Genomic DNA, 21,289 nt, shown 5'->3' on the forward strand with positions numbered 1-21,289 from the left:
CATTACACACAGCAACAAAGCAACTTACTTTTAGTTTTAAATAACACACCATCTGAAGCAGGGCTAGAAAGCACGTCACCCTTCCCAGTGGCCAATCCAAAACAGGAGAAGCTCTGCCAAAATAATTTTTTAGGGAGAAGAACCCACCCTTAAAGGTAGCGATTCCACAACCCTCCTGAGACAATCTATTGTGGCAGTCAGCATATATAAAAATGGGAAAAAGCTAAAAAAATTGGGCTTATTTAATTTAGAAAACAGTCTTCCAGTAAGTGGATGGTTTTAGAAGAAAGTGGTCAGCTTCCAACCTACTAGGAGTAACAACAAAATTAGAAGAGATCCAACCGTCTTCAACAGGAGATTCAGTTTTAATAAAACCATACCCGGCCTTGTTCAACACATTTTGTCAGCATAACAACGGAGTAGATATTCTTTTCCCAAATCATGCGCCAGAAATCTTCTACAGTATTGGGTAAAGGACCCTGTGCAGCAATAAATGCCTTCTTTGAGTTATAGCCCTAAGAGGAAAAAAAGAAAATATATATATATATATACACACACACACACACACTTGCATCAATGAGACATAAAAAGCCATTTTTAAACATCATTATGATTGTTAAGCCTGCATCATAAAAATACATGTTATATTTCATTTCAACTAATGAAGCAACTTACAGGCATATAATTTGCATTAATATAATCATCAGTTGGAGAGCTTTGATCTGAAAGTTTAACACGAGAAATATCATCTGCAGAAAGAAAAAAGGAAAATAAAATTATGAATTTTAGAACTAGAACCTTTTCAGCAAAATACTGTTTATCTAATACATAGTTTCTACACAAAAGGTGTTTTAGAACAGTGTGCATTTTAAGAATAAGAATATAGCTTTAGGAATCATAAATAGCAGTAGTTTAGAATTTTTATAATGAAAGACTTCAGAAAAATGAGTGGCCAAAATAAAAATTCTGACTAGTCAACACAGATTTTTTTTTTTTAAACATGGTTTGGTTTTGCATATTTATATATTTTTAAACCAACAAGAGATCTACTATAGTTTTAATTACTCAAGGAAAAACAGGTAATTTGTCTCCTGCTGCCATTGCAGCTGATGCTTTTCCTCCAAAGCATTCCCTAAGTACCCTTCACTGTTTGCCTTCCAGTTCCTTCTTACGTTCTGCTACCTTGGGGTGCCGGCAGACAGCTTGGCAGGGTTTAGGCTCTTAGTTCATCTGCAAAGCTGGCCAGCAGGGTCTTAATATTTCTCATAGCTCTGCACATCTGTCTGTCCATAGTCAACCATTAACCTCTTGTTTTTTCAATCTGCACTGCAAGTTTCTCACAAATGGAAAATTAAAATTATTTAATTAAGGAAAAGTTTTTTAAGGGAACTTTCTTGAGGGAAAGTTTAGGAACTTCAGGGAATATTCTTGAGGGAAAGCTTAGGAACTTCAGGGAACATTCTTGAGGGAAAGCTCTTTAGTGTTTATAGAGGGATTTTGGGCAAGCAGCAGCCCAAATTCATTCATTTGGAAATTGAAAACATTAATCCCTCTTTGAAACCTCTGTGTACTGCTAAAGCCAGATCAGCCAAACCCAAGGTTTTGCACCTAAAAACCTCAACCAGCAGAAGATGCAAAACTTAAGAGAGTAACTCACATGGTAAGACATTGTTGTATCTATTTTTTCCCCTGTTCTCAGCAAGCTCAGCAGCAAATTTGGGCTGATGAACACCAGCAGACTTGAGTTCCTACAATAAAAGAAGGATTCATGAGCACCTGGTCCTGGGCTAGGAATCATACAGAAACACAGGACTGAAACAAACACCCCAAGCACTCTTGGCCTTTGCTGTAAAAGTAGGCATGTTAAACTGGAATAAATGAGGATAAAAATCAGCTTTTTACCGAGTGGGAAGGTGACAGTGGCAAACTGGCTAGAGAAGAGATTGATACAGGATGTAGGAACAGCAGCATGCTTAAAACCCAGAGATGGGCTTTAACAGCCCAGGAACAGTTTTGCAGAAATACATGACACTGACAACTGCACACTCGTTCTGACCCCAAGGCAGTGAAGTACTTGACATAAGCTTTGCAGACATTACAGGGAGAAAGGGAGCAAGCACATCATGACAGGACTGAAGGAAGCAAAGTCTGAGAGGAATGCAAGGCAGAGCACCAGCCTGCAAAATGCCATAAAAGGGACAGAATTTGATCGGGAAAGAAAAAAAGTCAACTAATAGGTTCAAGGAGATGGAAAAAAAAAATATTCAACAGCAGCCATGACAACACAGAATCCTTACTGACACTTCATTTGTCTTTTGTACCTTATAAAAATCAAGCTTTAGTACATTTCATAGAAAAACAGTTACGGTCACTAAGCAAACCATAATTGCTGTTTCTCTGACTGCTCCTTCAAGCTATTCACAGGTTTGCAAATCACACTTATGCATTCAAGGAGTCAGTGATATTAACAAGACACCTGTCTTGCTGTGTAGAAAACCAAAAACAAGATAAAAAACCCAAAGTGCAGAGAAGTTAAGTAGCTCTTCCTAGGCTAACTCTGCAGGCTAACCAGGGCAAGGGCTCTGGAGATCCCACCTCTGGTGAGAGCTGCTGTAAGCTCACAGGTAGAGACAATGGTTCAGGAGGTGAAGTATTTATCATGCACTTAAACTAAATTTAGAGCTGAATCAGGGAAGGGAAGGCTATACATGCTGCTTAATAATCTCTATAATAAATATCCCTTTTCTTTTCCTTCAATAAGCCTTGCATACAAGTCATAGGAAAGCTAAATTGACTTTCCAAAGATATTTGTCATGAAGCTCTCTCCAGTGAGGGTGCGCATACCTCATACTCTTCAGCAAAACCACAGTTGGAGTCAGCTTGCTGCTTCTTAAAGTAGGACTCAAAGTTCTCCACTTTAATCATTTTTGATCTAAAATGAGAAAAGCCATGTATTGGTAACAGGTATTAAGTAAATAAAGCATTAATTCAGTTAATGTGTTAGAAACTGTGCTCTACTTACTTCTTGACTCTTCAGGGGAGGGTGAGGGGAAGAAAAAAAAGGTTGATTAGTCACATGCAGCTTTATTTTTCACTTTGTGAATCAAAAATAAAAGCATGACTGTTAGTAGCGCCACAAAACTGTTCATTTTCAGGTGATAGGATACCAAGCATAGCATTTAATTGATCTGTTAAACCGAGGAGAGAACAGCACATCCTTCAGGAGAAGGACATCACAAAAGGTGTCCATCAGCTGCTTTTATACTCCCATCAGATTGGCCCCATTCCCTGGTGTATTTATGTCAACTATCAAAGTCTACACGGGTGGGACTTCACAGGATGCTCCAGCCATGCCTTTCCATCAGCACAAGAATTTGTGCAAGAACCAATAATGTGACTCAATTGCACCACCTGTGACTTCCAATATATTGTGGCTACCCTCCCACAGACAGCTTTTAAAAACTCAACATTCTCAGAATTAACAGCTCAGCACAAAGTAGTCATAAAGCAAAGGAAAATTCAGGCCACAGTGCAGAATTTTTGCCTATGTGCACTCCATCAATAATTTGGAATGTTTCCTCAATGTGCACGGAAGCCTGCGTTTCACTAAAACATCCTGTTTTTCAAAACTACATTTGGTGTCTAATAGTGATTCATGAAACAATCACTCAAATCCCTGTGGCAGGTCTAGAAGTCTCAACCTGATTATTTTTAATCTGCAGGCTGGAGTCTTTAAATTCTGTGAGGAATTCATACTGCAAAATTTCATATAAAACTGCATAGAAAACAAGTATCACGGTTCAGACTAAATTTTGCAAATATCACTTGAGCTCAGAAAACAACGTGCAAAAGGATATGGACTTACTTAATTGGAGAAAAGGACACTTCAGTATTTCTTTTATCTTTCCTATAAGGCGAAAGAGAACAACACAATAGGTTCACAGTAGAATTTAATGGAATGCATATGAGATTTCTCACAACAGCTATTTCCTGTGCCTGTTCAGAACAATTTCTTTTAATACATCTCATTCTGTGCAAAAAGCCCTCCTGAGGCAAACCTTATACCTGGAGTAAGAATAAAATACCTCATCCTTCATGCGGTGATGCTATGCAGTGGGACTGTTTCTTTCTGTTGGAACCAGAGTACAACATATGAACACAAAGCATGTAGTGTGGTGGAATAAGTACATCTGGGGGATTTGCATCGCCAGCTAACACCTCAGAGGAATTGCTACTAATCCCAGAACCCCTACAGTAAGCGTTCAAGAGTGATGTGTCAGCGGTACTTCAATGAAAAGTGTTTTTAACTTTAAGGGAAACTCTTCTCATTATTGTCCACAGCTGTTGGCCACGCTTGTAAAAATAACAGCGGTTAATCAAAGAAACTACGAAAACTGGACTAAGGGCCCTACATCTAACTCTTTAGAAAGGACGTACTGCATGATCAGAAGCAGGAGAAAGCCTGTGTGGACTCTTACATCCCAGATTATTTGGAGATGGAAAACTGAGAGACCAGTTCAAACCTAGCTTCCGGAAACTCCAGAATGGAAGTTTCATGTGACAGGCCGTCAAGCAATTAAAAAGTGTGATTAATGGATAACTTAAAATAAAGCCATCTAAGATACAATTACGTATGTCTTTTACCACAATAATTTGTAATGTTTGCCCACTTCTGACTGAATTACTTCATCAGCACGCGTGAATTCAGGAGGGCTAATCAAAACAAATCTTAACTCATTAGTTTGTAACTATGGGCTTGAACAAAATCATTTAACTGGTTTGTAACAATCGATAACATACAAAAAAAGACTTAATAGAATGTATTTTAAAGCATCATGACAGAAGTGTATAAAACAGAAAGAGAGGCCTTTTTAGGAGAAAGATACAGAAGCAAAATACTGGTGTTCCTCATCACAAGAAATACAATAATGAACACACATTACCTTCTCTTTCTCCAGAATATGAAACCCCCTACAGTGACTACAGCCAGTATAGCTAAAAGGCATCCAATAACAGCTCCAGCGATAACACCTGATAAAAAGGAACAAGTATTGCTCATTACCAATTTGCCTCTTTAGTAATGATCTAACTCAGTCAACATGCTACAAGAAAACCTCACAAATGACACAGCACATTCCGCTCTACTATACTTCTTTTCTTTACTGTGTCCTTTGGCAGTACCAGTATTGAAAAGTCATTAAGTATAATAAACCAAGGACGATAAATTAGTAAAAAATTGGGATCAAAGTACCAGTATTTGCATGCCACTACAACTGCTTCTGATTTACCAGAACTGTTAGAACATGAGCTTTTTGCTACTTGTTTCTGTACCGAAGTCTCAGTGTGCCATCCAATCCCTTTCAGCATGCCATGAGTAGCACAGCTTTTGGTTACTTCCACAGTGGAAGTCATACATGGGAAAAAGAGGTCACCTGCGGAACTAGCAAGGTATGAATTTACAGAGCAGTGTCACTGCAAAACTAGAAAGAAACAGTCCATCCCAGAGAAACCAACAGGTGTTTTGCTGTTATGAAACCTGCCATAATTAAGGAATCTCCACACACTGTGTACGTGCCAAGCCACCAGTCCTATACTTGACATTAACTATACCTGGATCCTGGGGTAGCAAAACCGCCTCAGAACAGGGTGAAAACGATACGTAACTATCTTCCTCCTCAATGACGTTGGCCATAGTAAAGTTTATTTTTGTGAAACCTGCAACACTTGCCCTGTTGATAAGGGACAAGAAAAAACCCAGGTACATTACATGGTTTTAACAGACTTAAGCAAGATCTGTAACCTTTTCGTTAGACCATCTTTTAGATTTCAACTGCAGCAAAATGAACCAGACAGCCGTTTGAGATAAATACCTGTATGAACGAAGTGGAATCAGTGGTCCATTTTCGTAGCCATACACTTTGTTTCCCTTGCCCACATGAACGATGTTTGTACCATTCTCAGAACGGAAACAAGGTGATTTTGCCTGCTCTGTGTTTATGACACATGTTACATAGGTGACTGTTGTCATCTTGAAATCTTTGTATGTGTTGTTCAATTTAGACTTCAAAGACTCACAACCTTCAGGAAAAAACAAGGATATACGTAGTATACATCATCGCCTGATTCTGTATCAATCGGCACAGTGGCCGAGATGGAAATGACAGCATGTCACATTAACCACAGTTGTCATTACTCCAGAAATACTGCCTGAAATGAAAGGCCAAGTGCAACTATCTCTTCTACTGCAGTGCAGTCTAGTGAACTACCTCCCTATTCCCCTATGTTATTTGGATTAATCTCCTTTTAGTTTTACTTTTGCCATGTATAGTGGAGCTTCTCTGTAAAGGTACAGACACACTATCAACTACCATATGTAGAGAGCACAATGCAAACAGCGTAGAAAAAAATCCATTGGTACTTGGTAACATTGTGCTACCCAGACAGCATCAAGCCTCATTCAGGGTGACACTAAACTCATCCTGACTCATAATTCTTTGCTGTGTCTTACAAGAAGTCTCACACCCAAACCCTAAGAGACGGAAGAGTTAATTTCTGACTCCTCTTGACACAGACAAACATTGGACAAACCAGTGATCAGAACAGTTTCTCTTCCAGAAGACTAAGAATGGACTGCCACAGTTGAGGCACACATAACCTAAGAGATACTAAACAAGCTCAAGTCACCAGTTGTCCAACAACTCGAGCAAGAAAACTGATGTAAATATTCAAGCGTTGCAGGAGGAATAAAAATCTCTCTCATTCAACTGAAGTTTGCATACATTCCTTTCTACTGACTGCATTTAAAAAACTAAATGCTCCTTCGAAAAGCAGATATAGTGTTGAACTGACCTTTAAAAAGGAGAAGCTCAAGAAGAGCTCTCTCTTTTTTTTTCTTTTTAGTTGTAAGACCTTACTGCAGATATCTTCCATCTGAAGAAGGGAAGGAGAAAAAAAATCCCACATTCCAAACTGGCTTATATTAGTAGCTCTGAAAATTATTGGGGGGGGTGTGGGGTGTAGGGGTGTGAAGTGTGCAGGGCAGGGAAGAGGAAGGAAGGAAGGAAACTACACAATCTTGTGGCAGGAATCACTGGCAAATCAAGATGGCAACAGCACAGTGTCAATACATATGAGACTTGTACAAGGATAAGTCAGGCTGTAAAAGGCTGAGTGAAAACAGTGGCCTTCTGAAAAAGAAGGAGCGATCTGACTGCAAGCAAGCAAGGTATTTGCCTCATGATTTTGGAAGGGTGATTGAAAATACTGAGCTTTTTCTCTATCTATTTAACACCTAGAGTTTCAAATATAATGCTGTCTAATAAATTGCTTCACACAGCTAAAAGTCAATATCATAATATCTTACCTTGCTTTTCTGTTATGATCATTACTGCATAGGCTTTTAATGGTCCATGCACTGACTCAAAATCAGAGAATTCAACAGAAAACGAGCTGTGACTGACTGCCTTGACTACAGGAGCTTTGCTTGGAGCAGGTGGGTCTAGAAACAGAAATATTTTTTAGTACCTTAATGATTGATAAAGAAGAGTTCTCCAAACAAGAAAATGCTGTAATACCGATGCTGTTCATATGATGCATCTTTATTGTGCATCAGATTAGACTTGCATGAATGTAGTGTTTTATTCATAATCTGTAGGCTGATAACATACTGCATATCAAGTTTGGCATTCTGCTATCATGAAGCTAACACTTTGGTCCTATGGATATCTTTCATTCTTGAATCTTAACACTTACCAGTAATGCTTGTATTACACATTTGCTGCACTGGAAGGCTTTCAGAACTATTTGAAAGAGTTACAATAGTAACAGTATAGGTGCTGAAATAATCTAAAGATACTATTTCGCAAGTTTCTTCTGAGTCTCCTCTTGTGCAGGATGGAGTCTGTTCTTCTTTTTCCCATGTAGCATTAGATATTTTAATTTTGAAGCCAGAATTGTTGCCAGAAGGACATTCCCACTTCAGCATTAGGGAAGGCTGCTTGGCCACTGGTTCACATTGAAATAAATTCACTGAGGCAGGAACTGAAAAAAACAAAACAAAACAAACAAGTATTGTAGTAAATAGAAAAAGCTGTCTATTTGTAAATTCTATGTATAAATATTTGTAAAACTTCAGTATTCCTTTCCACTTTTAAAAAGATGAAGCTCCTGCCTACAAGGACTTGCTACCCTATGAGAAGAAGTATTTAGCACACTAAGTACACAGACCTCTTCTGTGTTAACTCCTCTGCAGACAGGTTTACTGAGAAAATTTAGGTTGAGTATCTGTCAAGATCAGCAAAGTTTTCAAAATACTGTTCAACTGCTGAACATACCACTCTACGAACACTTTTAGAGTAGCACGTGAATTGACACTAACTCCTTGTATCATTACATAAAAGTCTTAGCAGCCAACAAATAAGAAAATTAATATAAGCTCCATGCATTAAGAACACAGCAGTAGCTATCCTTAAGAGCAGCAACTATGACATGTCAGTTTGTGTGGAGAGTCCTATAGGACATTATATAGAAATTGCAACCTTACGACCAGATATAAAAGGATTGAAAAAGTTAATGTAGCAGTAACACTGAGAAGAAAGGTCGCTCTAAACCAAACATCCTATAAAACTTGGTATTTAAGACCAAAACTCTTATAACTTCTACAACTGTAGAACACAGCAAATTTATTTCCTCTCATGATAAAGAAATACTTGGGACTTCCAAATACAGGAGTAAAAGGCTGATGGATTGAATTATTTTGTTATTTAAAAGGGGCACTATTTTAAGAAACTTAAGGAGGAACAGAATTGTGTATCAGAAGAAACAGATTTAGTTCAAAGATAAATGTGAGTGACTGGGACTTATTTCTACTGCATTTTATAAATATTTGTTTTCCTTCAGTAACACTGTCAGCTACTCCTACAAGTATGGTGGACAGGGTTTATGTCTGGAGTAACAGCTCTGGTAACACTGGAGGTCTAGTTTCAAGACGAGGAACCATAAATTTCGATCTCTATCCTGTAAGTGCAGTTAGAAGAAATACTATTTGTGCTCCATGGGAAAAATCAGAGACCAGCATACTGTGCCCAGATATGGAAAACGGAGCTGGGCTCCATGAAAGTCACAAATATCTGCTGACAAACAGAGACTGAAAAAGCAGAGGCACAAGCACACTTCCACGTTTTGGACAGACTAAGCATTACAAGTAGCCAAGCAGCACTTTCACAGTACCAGAGACTCTCTTAACGAGTTAATCTTGGCACCTCTGGAAACCCCACTGAGGAGCTCTGGGACATATTCACTTCAGTTAAAACGTGATGAAACGAAGGAAAGAACACAGCAGCACATATTCACAACAAGGCGAAAAATGGTCACAATGCCTAGCATGAGGAACACAGGAGCACCTCAACCTTCTCTGCTGACAAGCTGAGCAGAGCAGCATGGCTGAGAGCCACACAGCCCAGTGCTGCCCACAGCCGAGCTGCAGCCAGGGACCTCTCCAACAGGGAAAGTCCTTGAGGCACAACACACTGTGTGGGAGGCCTTCAAAATAAGGACCGAGGGCCTCATCCACATAGAGGAGAAGGCAACAAAACCCACAGAATCCCCTTCCACACATTAACATTGCTGACTGAAGGCAGGCCATGTGCAGCACTTCTGCCTGAAACAATATTGGATTTCAGTCCTCGGGTGGGTAGGTAGAACCCTCCGCTGCACAGCAAAATACAACCCAGTGGAACAGGGCTACAAGAAACTGCAACTTACTTGTGTGCAGGCTCATGGACACCCCTTCTCCTTCTGTCTGACCATCAGCTGCCACTGCAAATACCGTGAAATTGTACATCGTCCCAGGGATTAACTCGGTAACTTCAACTTCGGTGTCACTGGATGTCAGGTTGCTAACAGACAAACCATTTACAACCTCTATCCTGTAGATGTAGGAGCGAGAAGCAATGTCGTTCACTGCCCACGTTAAGTTGACAGAAGTCACACCAACATATTCTGCCTTGAGATCATGGACTGGGCTGGGCTCTGTGAAAGACAAGAGAACAATCTGTTAACCTGCAAGAACATCTGTGCACATCCATAGACAGCAGAAACACAGGTAACACCACTGCTTCACTGTCCTGACATGACTCATTGTTCACAGTGCAGGAGCACTCCAGCAACATCACCAGATACGCATGGAGGCTTTTGCATCAATAGGCAGCTAAGAAAAAACTGGAAAAAAGTCATCTTAAGTGAGATTCATCTCCTTTTGACACTGCAAAGCAGAATCAGAGGTCATCACGGTGCCAGCACTCCCAGGATTTTGCTTGGGAATTCCTTGTGGTCAGGAAAGATATGAGGTTGCAGGGGAAGGTGGGGAAAGAAGATGGTGGTGTACCTGTGCACAGCAAAAGGTAAGGAACATCAAATATCACTAGAAGAGGAACAGAGGTGACGACCCAGCCACCCAGTTCCTTTGCCACGCTTCATGCTCTGAGCTCACTCCTGAGCTAGTGCTGCCTAAGCTCACTCTCCTGCTGCAGCCCAATGGCAGCCATGGGCCCCCAAATCATGGAAGTTCCCTTGACACAACACACTCTGTCAAGGAGCCCTTTAAAATAAGGGTCTGAGGCTCCCATCCTCTAAGAAGTGAAGGCTGCAAAAGTGCCCACACAAATCCCAGGCCAGGGAGGCAGGCTCTTGGGAAGAGTTCCTTCACTGCATCACAGGGCTTAGTGACCACCTTCAACAACTACTGTTTTTGAAGGAGTTTGTTTTACTTTGTTTTTAAAAAGAAGGCTATGTCCCTTCCCACAAATATCTCCGATTGCAAGCAGGCAAAGCACAGCACCTCTGTCTGCAACAGTCTTAAATTTCAGCCCTCAGGCAGGTAGGCACAACCTTGTGCTGCACAGCAAAATACAGCTCGGCAGGAACAGATGTGGAAGCAACTGGGACTTACTTGTATACAGGGTTATGGAAACCCCTTCTCCTTCCGTCTGACCATCAGCTGCTACTGCAAATACCGTGAAATTGTACATGGTCCCAGGGATTAACTCGGTAACTTCAACTTCGGGGACACTGGACGTCAGGTTGCTAACAGAGGAACCATTGACAACATCTATCCTGTACGTGTAGGAGTTAGAAGCAGCATTGTTCACTGCCCACGTTAAGTTAACAGAAGTCACACCAACATATTCTGCCTTGAGATCAAGAACTGGGCTGGGCTCTGTGGAAAGCAAGAGAACAATCTGTTAACCTGCAAGAACATCTGCACACATCCATGGACAGAAGAGACACAGGCACACCACTGCTTCACTGTCCTGACATCACTCATTGTTCAGAGTGCAGGAGCACTCCAGCAACATCACCAGATGCGCATGAAGGCTTGTGCACCAATGGCTGTGTAACAGAAAAATAAGAAAGAGGCATCTTAAGTGTGATTCATCTTCCTTTCATATTCAAAAGCAAGAGCACAAGGTCATCATTGTGCCAGCACTCCCAGGGTTTACACTGGCAATCCATAGAGGTGGGCAGCAAGGAGAAAAGAGTAGAGGGGAAAGACTTTGGTGCATCTCTGCACAGCAAAAGGTAAGGAACATCAAATATCACTGGAAGAGGAACAGGACCCACGAAACCCTGCTCCTTCTCCAACCCTCATGCCCTGAGCTCACTACCATGGCAGAGGCCATCTCCAAAACCCCTCTCTGCAGCACGCTGTTCTCTGTGCCTCTTCAAAACAGGGTGATTAGCCATTACAGTCAGGCAGCACAGGAGAGAATTTTGGGAAGTGTCTGGAAAGGTAGGAGCACACATGCAGGTAGATTTCAGACAACACAAATGACAAGTACAAGTATCTCTTTGCTTTCAAATACACCCTTGTGACTACAGCCTTGCAGGCCAGCTCCAGAATGGTCCCTGCAACACCACATGTAAAGACTTCTGATACTCAGCAAGGCAAGGTGCTGGATGGACAAAGCAGTTCCCCTGAACTAGCACTGCCTTAACCTCACTCTCCTGCTGCAGCTTATGTGCCCCCAAATCACAAAAATTCCCCTCATGCAATACGCTCTGTGTGAGATCCCCTTAAAATAAAGGACTTGAGGCCCCCCTACTCTAGAAAGTGAACAAATCCCCTTTCCTAAATTTAGAAGATGAAGGTTCTCAGGGTAAAAAAAAATCTCTTCTCTGTGTTGTCAGCCTTGGGGACAAACTTCACCAACAGCTTTCTATCAGGGAAATACTGCTTCTGCACTTTAACATCACACACCTGGCAGACTGACCATTTCCAGCCCCAGGACCAAAACATCACCTCTGCCTGCAACAGCACTAAATTAAAATCCTCAGGCAGTTAAGCAGAGTTCTGTGCTGCACAGGAACATACAGTCCACAAGAAACAGGGCTGCAAGAAAGTGTGACTTACCTGTATACAGGCTTATGGATGCCCCTTCTCCTTCTGTCTGACCATCAGCCGCTACTGCAAATACCGTGAAATTGTACATCGTCCCAGGGATTAACTCAGTAACTTCTGCTTTGGTGACACTGGATGTCAGGTTATTAACAGAGGAACCATTGACAACATCTATCCTGTATGTGTAGGCGTCAGAAGCAGTGTCGTTCACTGCCCATGTTAAGTTGACAGAAGCCACACCAACATATACTGCCTTGAGATCATGGACTGGGCTGGGCTCTGTGAAAGACAAGAGAACAATCTGTCAAGATGGAGAAATAAAGAAAGAAGAGCCACAGCCGCATAACCCTATTCCACACAGAACGAGCATTATTTGTAGTCAAGCAGCCCTTCTACAGTATCAATGCCCAGTTTCAGACATTCATGCTGGTGTCTCTGGAAAGGCCACAGGAGTTCTGGGGTTTATTCTCTTTATTTCATTTCACATGCTAAAATCATTTGTTTCCACAGTGAGTTTCCAGACAGAGAAACAGACAGAAATCAGGGAAGGAAGCAGACAGCAGGGTGATCTTGGTCCATTAACTCAAAATTGCGCCCACGAGTCTTAATCTGAGCCCTTCAGCCCAGCCTCTCCCCAACGTCAGCAGAAGGAAATGGGCTCCTTGAGCAGGTCCAACAGCTGACCCACGCTGAGTGGCTGTGTCTACAAGCCTCATTCAGCATCAACACCAGGCAGACAAGACTCGCCTCAGGCAGCTTAGACAAGCTCATCTACTCAGTAGCAGCTCCAGGACATGCTGTTTCTAAATGCTTTGTAGGGATGTTGCCTGTTCCCTTCCCACTCCTGACCTAGACAAAAAAAAAAAAAAAATCTTCTCCCATCTGTTCCTCTGGGAAAAAGGTACCACGGCACAAAGCTGACAAAAATGGCATCAAACTCAACAATGTGTCCATAGGCACTGCCACAGCCCACAGGGAACGGAAGGCCAGTGACTCTGCAAAGGACTCGGAACAACCTTCAAAACCAACAAGCCTCTGTGATCCTGACACCACATCCCTGCACACGTCCTTTGGTATAAGGTGTGATAACCGGCTCCCACAAGCATTGCAGGGCACCTGTTCAGCCCTCAAGTGACTAGTGAAAGTCACGCTGTTGTAGCAGCTGGATCTCTACATAGTTTGGAGCAGTCAAGCTGATTGAAATAACTGCTTCACAGGCAGCGTGCACACACACACAGACACATACAATTGCAGTCCTTTTCCCTTTTACCAAGGACCTCTCGGCACTCATGCTCTCAGGCATCTGGAGAAAAGCAACATTACAAGGAGAAATAGTACAAAGCTGGAAACCCAAGGTAAAGAAGCAGGACAATTTGGTACAAAGTGCATGTTTACGTGCAATTGTGAGGCACCATTTCCTTACTTGTATACAGGCTTATGGATACCCCTTCTCCTTCTGTCTGACCATCAGCTGCCACTGCAAATACCGTGAAATTGTACATCGTCCCAGGGATTAACTCGGTAACTTCAGCTTCGGTGACACTGGATGTCAGGTTATTAACAGAGGAACCATTTACAACCTCTATCCTGTACGTGTAGGAGTTGGAAGCAGCATCATTCACTGCCCATGTTAAGTTGTCAGAAGTCATGCCAACATATTCTGCCTTGAGATCATGGACTGGGCTGGGCTCTGTGAAAGACAAGAGAACAATCTGTTAACCTGCAAGAACATCTGCGCACATCCATGGACAGAAGAGACACAAGCACACCACTGCTTCACTCATTGTTCAGAGTGCAGGAGCTCTCCAACAACATCACCAGATGTGCATGGATACTTGTGCATCAATGGGCAGCTAAGAGAGAACTGAAGCAAAGTTATTCTGAGTGACATTCATCTCCCTCTGACACTGCAAAGCAGAAGCACAGGTCACCTCGGTGCCAGCACTCCCAGGGCCTTCCCTTGGGAATCTAGAGAGGTGGGCAGGAAAGGGATGAGTATGGTGGGGAAGGAAAGGGTTTGTTTTGGTTGGTTGGTTGCTTTTTGATTTTGTTGTTGTTGAAGGGGATTTTCGGTTTGGGGGGGGGGAAGGGGCAGGGAGGATGGAGAGGGTTTGGTGTTTTTTAAAAAAAAACAAAACAAAAACAAAAAAAAACCAACAACCAAACTCAGGGCTATATTTCTTCTACATACTAACACCACATTCTTAGTAGGCAGCCCAGGCAAGGCTTGTATTCTATTTCAACCCTCAGGCAGGTAGGCACAGCCCTGTGCTGCACAGCAAAATACTGCAGGAACAGGTGCGCAAGAAACTGTGACTTACTTGTATACAGGCTTATGGACACCCCTCCTCCTTCTGTCTGACCATCAGCTGCTACTGCAAATACCGTGAAATTGTACATCGTCCCAGGGATTAACTCGGTAACTTCAACTTCGGGGACACTGGATGTCAGGTTATTAACAGAGGAACCATTGACAACATCTATCCTGTACGTGTAGGAATCGGAAGCAGTGTCGTTCATTGCCCACGTTAAGCTGACAGAAGTCACGCCAACATATTCTGCCTTGAGATCATGGACTGGGCTAGGCTCTGTGGAAGGCAAGAGAACAATCTGTTAACCTGCAAGAACATCTGCGCACATCCATGGACAGAAGAGACACAGGCACACCACTGCTTCACTGTCCTGACATCACTCATTGTTCAGAGTGCAGGAGCACTCCAGCAACATCACCAGATGCGCATGGAGGCTTGTGCATCAATGGGCAGCTAAGACAGAACTGAAGAGAAGCCATTCCGAGTGGGATTCATCTCTCTCTGACACTGCACAGTAGAAGCACAGGCCACCACAGTGCCAGCACTCCCAGGGGTTCCCTTGGGAATCTGGAGAGGTGAGCAAGAAAGAGCAGAGCACACAGAGCACAATTTCAGTTGGAAGTGACCTATAACAATCATCTAGTCCAACTGCCTGACCACTTCAGGGCTGACCAAATGTTAAAGCATATTATTAAGGGCATTGTCCAAACGTCTCTTAAACACTGACAGGCATGGAGCATCAACCTCCTCTCTAGGAAGCTTGTTCCAGCATTTGACCACTCTCTCAGTAAAGAAATGTTTCCTGATGTCCAGTCTAAACCTCCTTTGGCACAGCTTTGAACCACTCCTACACATCCTGGCACTGGATCCCAGGGAGAAGAGCTCAGCACCTCCCTCTCCACGTCTCCTCCTCAGGAAGCTGTGCAGAGCAATGAGGTCGCCCCTCAGCCTCCTTTGCACCAAACTAGACAAATCCAGAGTCCTTAGCCGCTCCTCACAGGACATTCCTTCCAGCCCTTTCACCAGCTTGGCTGCCCTCCTCTGGATGCAGTTGAGTACCTTAACACCCTTCTTAAATTGTGGGGCTCAGAACCGCACACAGTACTCAGCGGTGAGGCTGCACCAATGCTAAATACAGCGGGACAATCACCTCTTTTTGACCAGCTCATTAGGCTGTGTTGGATGCACCCCAGGATATGGTTTGCACTCTGGGCTGCCAGGGCACACTGCTGACTTGTACTGAGCCTGCTGTCAACCAGCACCCCCAGATCCCACTCTGCAGGGATCTCCAGCCACTGCTCTCCCAGTTAATGCTTGTGGTCAGCATTACTCCATCCTAGACGTAGAATCCATTTGAACTTGTTAAATTTCATCCCATTAATCACAGCCCAGTGCTCCAATCCATCTAGATCCCTCTGCAAGGCCTCTTGTCCCTCAAGAGAGTCAACAGCACCTCCCAGTTTGGCATCATCAGCAAACTTGTTATTGGTGCATTCAAATTCTGCATCCACAAAGCTGATAACTATGTTGAACAGGACTGGCCCTAGAATTGAGCCCTGAGAGACACCGCTAGTGACTGGCCACCACCCAGATGTAGCCCTATTCACTACAACCCTTGGGGCCGTGCCCTTCAGCCAGTTCTTCACCCAGTGCACTGTGAACCTGCTCATCCCACAGCTGGACAACTTGTCTAGAAGGCCGCTGTGAGGGACAGTATCAAAAGCCGTACTGAAATCCAGAACAACTACATCCACAACCTTCCCTTCACCCATGAGGTGCATGACCCTATGGCAGAAGGATATCAGATTAGTTAAGCAGGACTTTCCCTTTGGGAACCCATGTTGACTGCGCCTGATGATTGCTTTGTTCTTTAAATGCCTTTCAATGGTACCCAGTATGATCTTCTCCATAATTTTTCTAGGAACTGAGGTTAGACTAACAGGCCTGTAATTCTCTGGGTCTTCTGTCATGCCCTTCTTGTAAATTGGAATAACATTGTCTAGCTTCCAGTCAGCAGACTGAACCCCCCCAGACTCTCAGGACCTTTGGTAGCTGATCAAGAGGGGTCCTGCCATAACATCTAGTAGTCCTTCAGTACTCCAGGATGAGTCCCATCAGGCCCCATGGACTTCTGATCATTCAGCTGACACAGCTGAATTCCAGTGTCCACAAATGGAAAGTCACTGCTGCCACACTCGTGGTCCTCCAACTCAGGACACCACACAGCCCAAGGTCTATTTGTATTATTAAAGACTAAAGCAAAAAAACCCATCAAATGCCTCTGCCTTTTCTTCCCCCTCATTAGGCAGGTGACCATCTTCAACAAGTATTGGTCCAATATTTTCTTTAGACCTCCCCTTGGTCTTAACATACTTTAAAAAGTATTTTTTCATCTCTGACACAACGCTGGCCAGTTTCAACTCTAATTGAGTTTTGACCTTTCACGTCTTCTCCCTGAATATATGAGCCACAGCTCTGTAATCTTCCTGCAAAGCCTGGCCTTGCTTCCAGAGATCACAAAATTTCCTTTTCCTCTTGAGCTCCACAAGGAGTTCCCTGTTCAGCCAAGCTGGTCTTCTGCCCAGTTCGCTTGACACATCGGAATTGCCTGCTCCTGTGCTTCTAAAACATGGTTCTTAAAGACTGACCAGCACCTGTGGACTCCTAAGCCCTCAAAAGCAGATTCCAGGGTACTCTGTTAAGTAGCTCCTTGAATAGCTTAAAGTTTGCTCTCTTGAAGTCCAGGGTAGCAACTTGTCCATCTTTTTTTCTTATTACACTGAAAAATTTAAACTCAACTGTTTCATGATCACTGTAGCCAAGACAGACACATCTCCCAGAGTCCTCCTCTATTCACACACAGCAAAACTAAGAGGGCATCTCTCCTAGTGGCTCACTGAGTACTTGTGACAAGAAGCTATCTCCCACATGAGGAGACGCGGATGGACCAGAATAAAGGTGGGTTTTGGCTGTCTGGGTTCGCTTTGGTTTTTTTTTCAAGCAGGGATATATCTCTTCCACACATTAAGACCCCATGCTTAGTAGACAGCCCAGATTAGGCTCCAGCATTAAAGCACCACATCTACAGACAGTAGTTTTATATTTCAGCCCTAAAGTAGGGAGGCAGAGCTCTGACCTGTGCAGCAGAACAGGGCTGCAACCAGCTGGGACTTACTTGTGTACAGGCTTATGGAAACCCCTTCTCCTTCCGTCTGACCATCAGCCGCTACTGCAAATACTGTGAAATTGTACATCGTCCCAGGGATTAACTCGGTAACTTCAGTGACACTGGACGTCAGGTTGCTAACAGGGGAACCATTTACAACCTCTATCCTGTACGTGTAGGAATCGGAGGCAGTGTCGTTCGCTGCCCACGTTAAGTTGACAGAAGTCACACCAACATATTCTGCCTTGAGATCAAGAACTGGGCTGGGCTCTGTGAAAGACAAGAGAACAATCTGTTAACCTGCAAGAACATCTGCGCACATCCATGAATGGAAGAGACACAGGCACACCACTGCTTCACTGTCCTGACATCACTCATTGTTCAGAGTGCAGGAGCACTCCAGCAACATCACCAGATGCGCATGGAGGCTTGTGCATCAATGGGCAGCTAAGACAGAACTGAAGAAAAGTCATCCTGAGTGGGATTCATCTCCCTTTGACACTGCAAAGCAGAAGCACAGGCACCACAGTGCCAGCACTCCCAGGGCTTTCCCTGGGGATTTAGAAAGGTGGGCAGGAAAGAGACAAGGATGGAGTGGAAGGCAGGGAAGGAAGATAATTAAAAACAGAAGAAAAACATCAGACCTATGTTTCTGCTGCACTCTAACATCCCATCCTTTGCATATAGGTAGGTAGAACCTTGAGCTACACAGCAAAATATAGGGCTGCAAGAAACTGTAACTTACTCGTATACATGATTATGGATGCCCCTTCTCCTTCTGTCTGATTATCAGCTGCTACTGCAAATACCGTGAAATTGTACATTGTCCCAGGGATTAACTCAGTAACTTCGGCTTTGTTGACACTGGACGTCAGCTTGCTAATGGAGCTACCATTTACAACCTCTATCCTGTATGTGTAGGAGTTGGAAGCAGTGTCGTTCACCATCCACGATAAGTTGATAGAAGTCACACCAACATATTCTGCCTTGAGATCAAGAACTAGTCTGGGCTCTGTGAAAGGCATGAAAAAAAAAAATCTTTTGACTTGCAAGAATATTTGCTGACAAACGCACAAAGCAGTCTTTTCCCCATCCTACCCAAACAACAGGTCTCTGTAAAACACTGATCAGTCTGGGAAAATAATCAAGCCATCCTTATATGTTGCAAGCCACACTTGCTAGCTCCGCAGTCTACTCTTCCTTTAACTCTTAAGTTTCACTTCATCTGAAGGAGTAAAACTGTCCAGGTGCAGCAGTGATACCATCCTGCCTCAGCTGTCAGCTTCATGCAGGGTGCTGAGAAGACTGCAACACACAACCTGCTGTTATGTTTTCCTAAACTGGCCACCCCAAAGAGAACAGCTTTTCTAGCTGCAGGATGCACACAGCTCTCCTCTAGATACGCGATACAGCACCCTCTACACTAGGTAGTGTGCTTCAGCTGTACTCTTTTATGTATGTATTTTAAATCTATATGTCACAGTATGTTTGAACTGTTGCAGCTGTAACCTAAAAAGCCATAATAAAATGGGAAGGGAGCCTGAGCCTAACAGTGATAAAACTATTTCAAGGCCACGTGACAACCACAGCGTTAACTGCACTCCCAGTCAGCTGTGCAGATACCTTTCTTTGGCTCATTCTCTATTCCAGTAAAGCAGCTGGATCCACGCCCCTGTGATACCCTTTGCACTCTGGACTAGAGTTCGGGCTTAAAATACTAACACAGCACAAAAGCAGAAAAAAACCACACTGAGGATTCACATTGGAAACCACTCACGTGTTACATTGTTCCCATCACTTATTGCCCTCTCTGGTGCTGCCACACTCCGGGGTGACCTTCCACGTCCATAGGTTTTGTTCCCATTTCCAGAGTTTAGTGATAAGTTATCATTACTACTGGTTCCCATTTCTGCAGTTACATTTTTTGAGCTGCAATCCTCAGTGCCTGAAAGAATGAATACAAAGCAGTAAGTACCTTAGCAAAAATTCTGGGTTTCTCATTTGCAAACGTAGAGCAATTTATAGATACCATGCACAGACCCCTGCCACTCCTGTCTTCCCAGTTTGTTCTCCTACAGAGATTTCACTGCACATTTCCCAGTTTTACCACTTTTAACTTCTGTCAAACAATTTGAATTAGATGAGGGGATTGCGACATTATTTTGGTCATTCACTGACTCTCCTCATGGTTTGGATGAAAGCTACCATGATCTGCTCTTTTTTTCAGCGCAGTTGTGTTTGAAAAGGATTGAACAAACTTGCAGCCACATTTCTGCATGTGAATCTTCCTCACGTATTATCAGAAGCTCGCTGCTTTACTCAACATGGCATAGCAATTTTGTCTCTTCCCTTCAGCACATGAGCAAAGAAGTTCTGGTATTCCCACAGTGTGTTCCCACAGGTAAGGAAGAGACATGCCGCGCCTACAGAAAACAACTGCAGGTTGGCACAGCACAGCCCAAAGTGCAGAGAGTTGATTCAGGCCCTGATTTTGCAGGCTGACTCATCACGTCTGATGTTCAGTATTAAGGCAGAACTCATCTGCAAGTACTTCTGGAAATTTTTGCCACATGAGAACTTGTCACCTTGGCAAGTACAGCAGTTGCTATACTGCCTTCAGAAAATCCTTAAAGCATCACTTTGGGTGTCTTTTCTTGCTTGGGGGTTTGTTTTGTATCGCCTTTGAGCGTATTTTCCAATCTCTCTAAGCACATTAAATCTGTACTTGACTCTACCAGCACTCTTTACAAACTGAAAGGCAACGGAATTAAAGTGCACGTTTATATCTTTAAATATCCTTAATTGCATCGCAGGAATTACAGTCACTAAAATAAGTAAGTTTACATTTTTGAATGCTATTTCTAAAAACTCTTTTCAGGAAGTTTTTTTTAAATACTTAGCTGACACTGTTTGATCTTTCTTAAAATAAATTAAGATAATGGGAGTTACATACAAAAGAAAATAAATTAAGTAACAGAAGGATACTTACAGGCAATTGTATATCTGACCTGAAAGACAAAAATAAAGAATAGAAATTACAACTTTAAAACTCCTGAAAGGTCAAATAAAATAATAACTGGCTTAATTAACACACAGAGGGAGGAAGAAAAAAAAGTCTATTGTTGTGCTCCAGACTTTTCAACCTGCAAAACAGATAGCTAAAAATCTACTGGCATAAAAATAACACCAAAAGTATACCAAACTATTACAGGGAAAAAAAAAAAAATCAAACATGCTGGTAAAATGTTAGTTTCCACTTCTTTTTTTAAACCAGTTTATTTTTTCACAAAACCAGCTTGCATAACATATGCTGATTATTTTGCACATATAAATGGTAGATAAAATGTTTGTTTCCACTTCTTTTTTTAAACCAAACAGTTTATTTTTTCACAAAACCAGCTTGCATAACATATG

At 42.7% G+C, this 21,289-nt stretch overlaps 1 protein-coding gene across 1 annotated transcript in view; it reads right to left on the minus strand.

Moving 5' to 3' along the window:
* The window catches only part of PTPRJ (protein tyrosine phosphatase, receptor type, J), a 36,180-nt gene that overhangs the window by 2,962 nt on the left and 11,929 nt on the right, over positions 1-21,289 (minus strand). Inside the window, exons 2-21 of the mRNA XM_010079600.1 lie at positions 20,865-20,883; positions 19,653-19,820; positions 18,621-18,887; positions 17,885-18,145; positions 14,719-14,985; positions 13,821-14,087; positions 12,410-12,676; positions 10,949-11,215; positions 9,763-10,029; positions 7,753-8,040; positions 7,364-7,498; positions 5,871-6,078; positions 5,611-5,729; positions 4,944-5,031; positions 3,866-3,907; positions 3,023-3,031; positions 2,845-2,932; positions 1,658-1,748; positions 676-749; positions 381-515 (exon numbers count right to left, since the gene is read on the minus strand). Of these exons, the coding sequence (XP_010077902.1) occupies positions 381-515; positions 676-749; positions 1,658-1,748; positions 2,845-2,932; positions 3,023-3,031; positions 3,866-3,907; positions 4,944-5,031; positions 5,611-5,729; positions 5,871-6,078; positions 7,364-7,498; positions 7,753-8,040; positions 9,763-10,029; positions 10,949-11,215; positions 12,410-12,676; positions 13,821-14,087; positions 14,719-14,985; positions 17,885-18,145; positions 18,621-18,887; positions 19,653-19,820; positions 20,865-20,883 (3,327 nt within the window). The remainder of the gene's footprint in view (positions 1-380; positions 516-675; positions 750-1,657; positions 1,749-2,844; positions 2,933-3,022; positions 3,032-3,865; positions 3,908-4,943; positions 5,032-5,610; positions 5,730-5,870; positions 6,079-7,363; positions 7,499-7,752; positions 8,041-9,762; positions 10,030-10,948; positions 11,216-12,409; positions 12,677-13,820; positions 14,088-14,718; positions 14,986-17,884; positions 18,146-18,620; positions 18,888-19,652; positions 19,821-20,864; positions 20,884-21,289) is intronic.

The sequence above is a fragment of the Pterocles gutturalis genome, unplaced genomic scaffold (assembly GCF_000699245.1).
Source record: "Pterocles gutturalis isolate BGI_N339 unplaced genomic scaffold, ASM69924v1 scaffold12894, whole genome shotgun sequence".
NCBI classification, from domain to species: Eukaryota; Metazoa; Chordata; class Aves; order Pterocliformes; family Pteroclidae; genus Pterocles; species Pterocles gutturalis.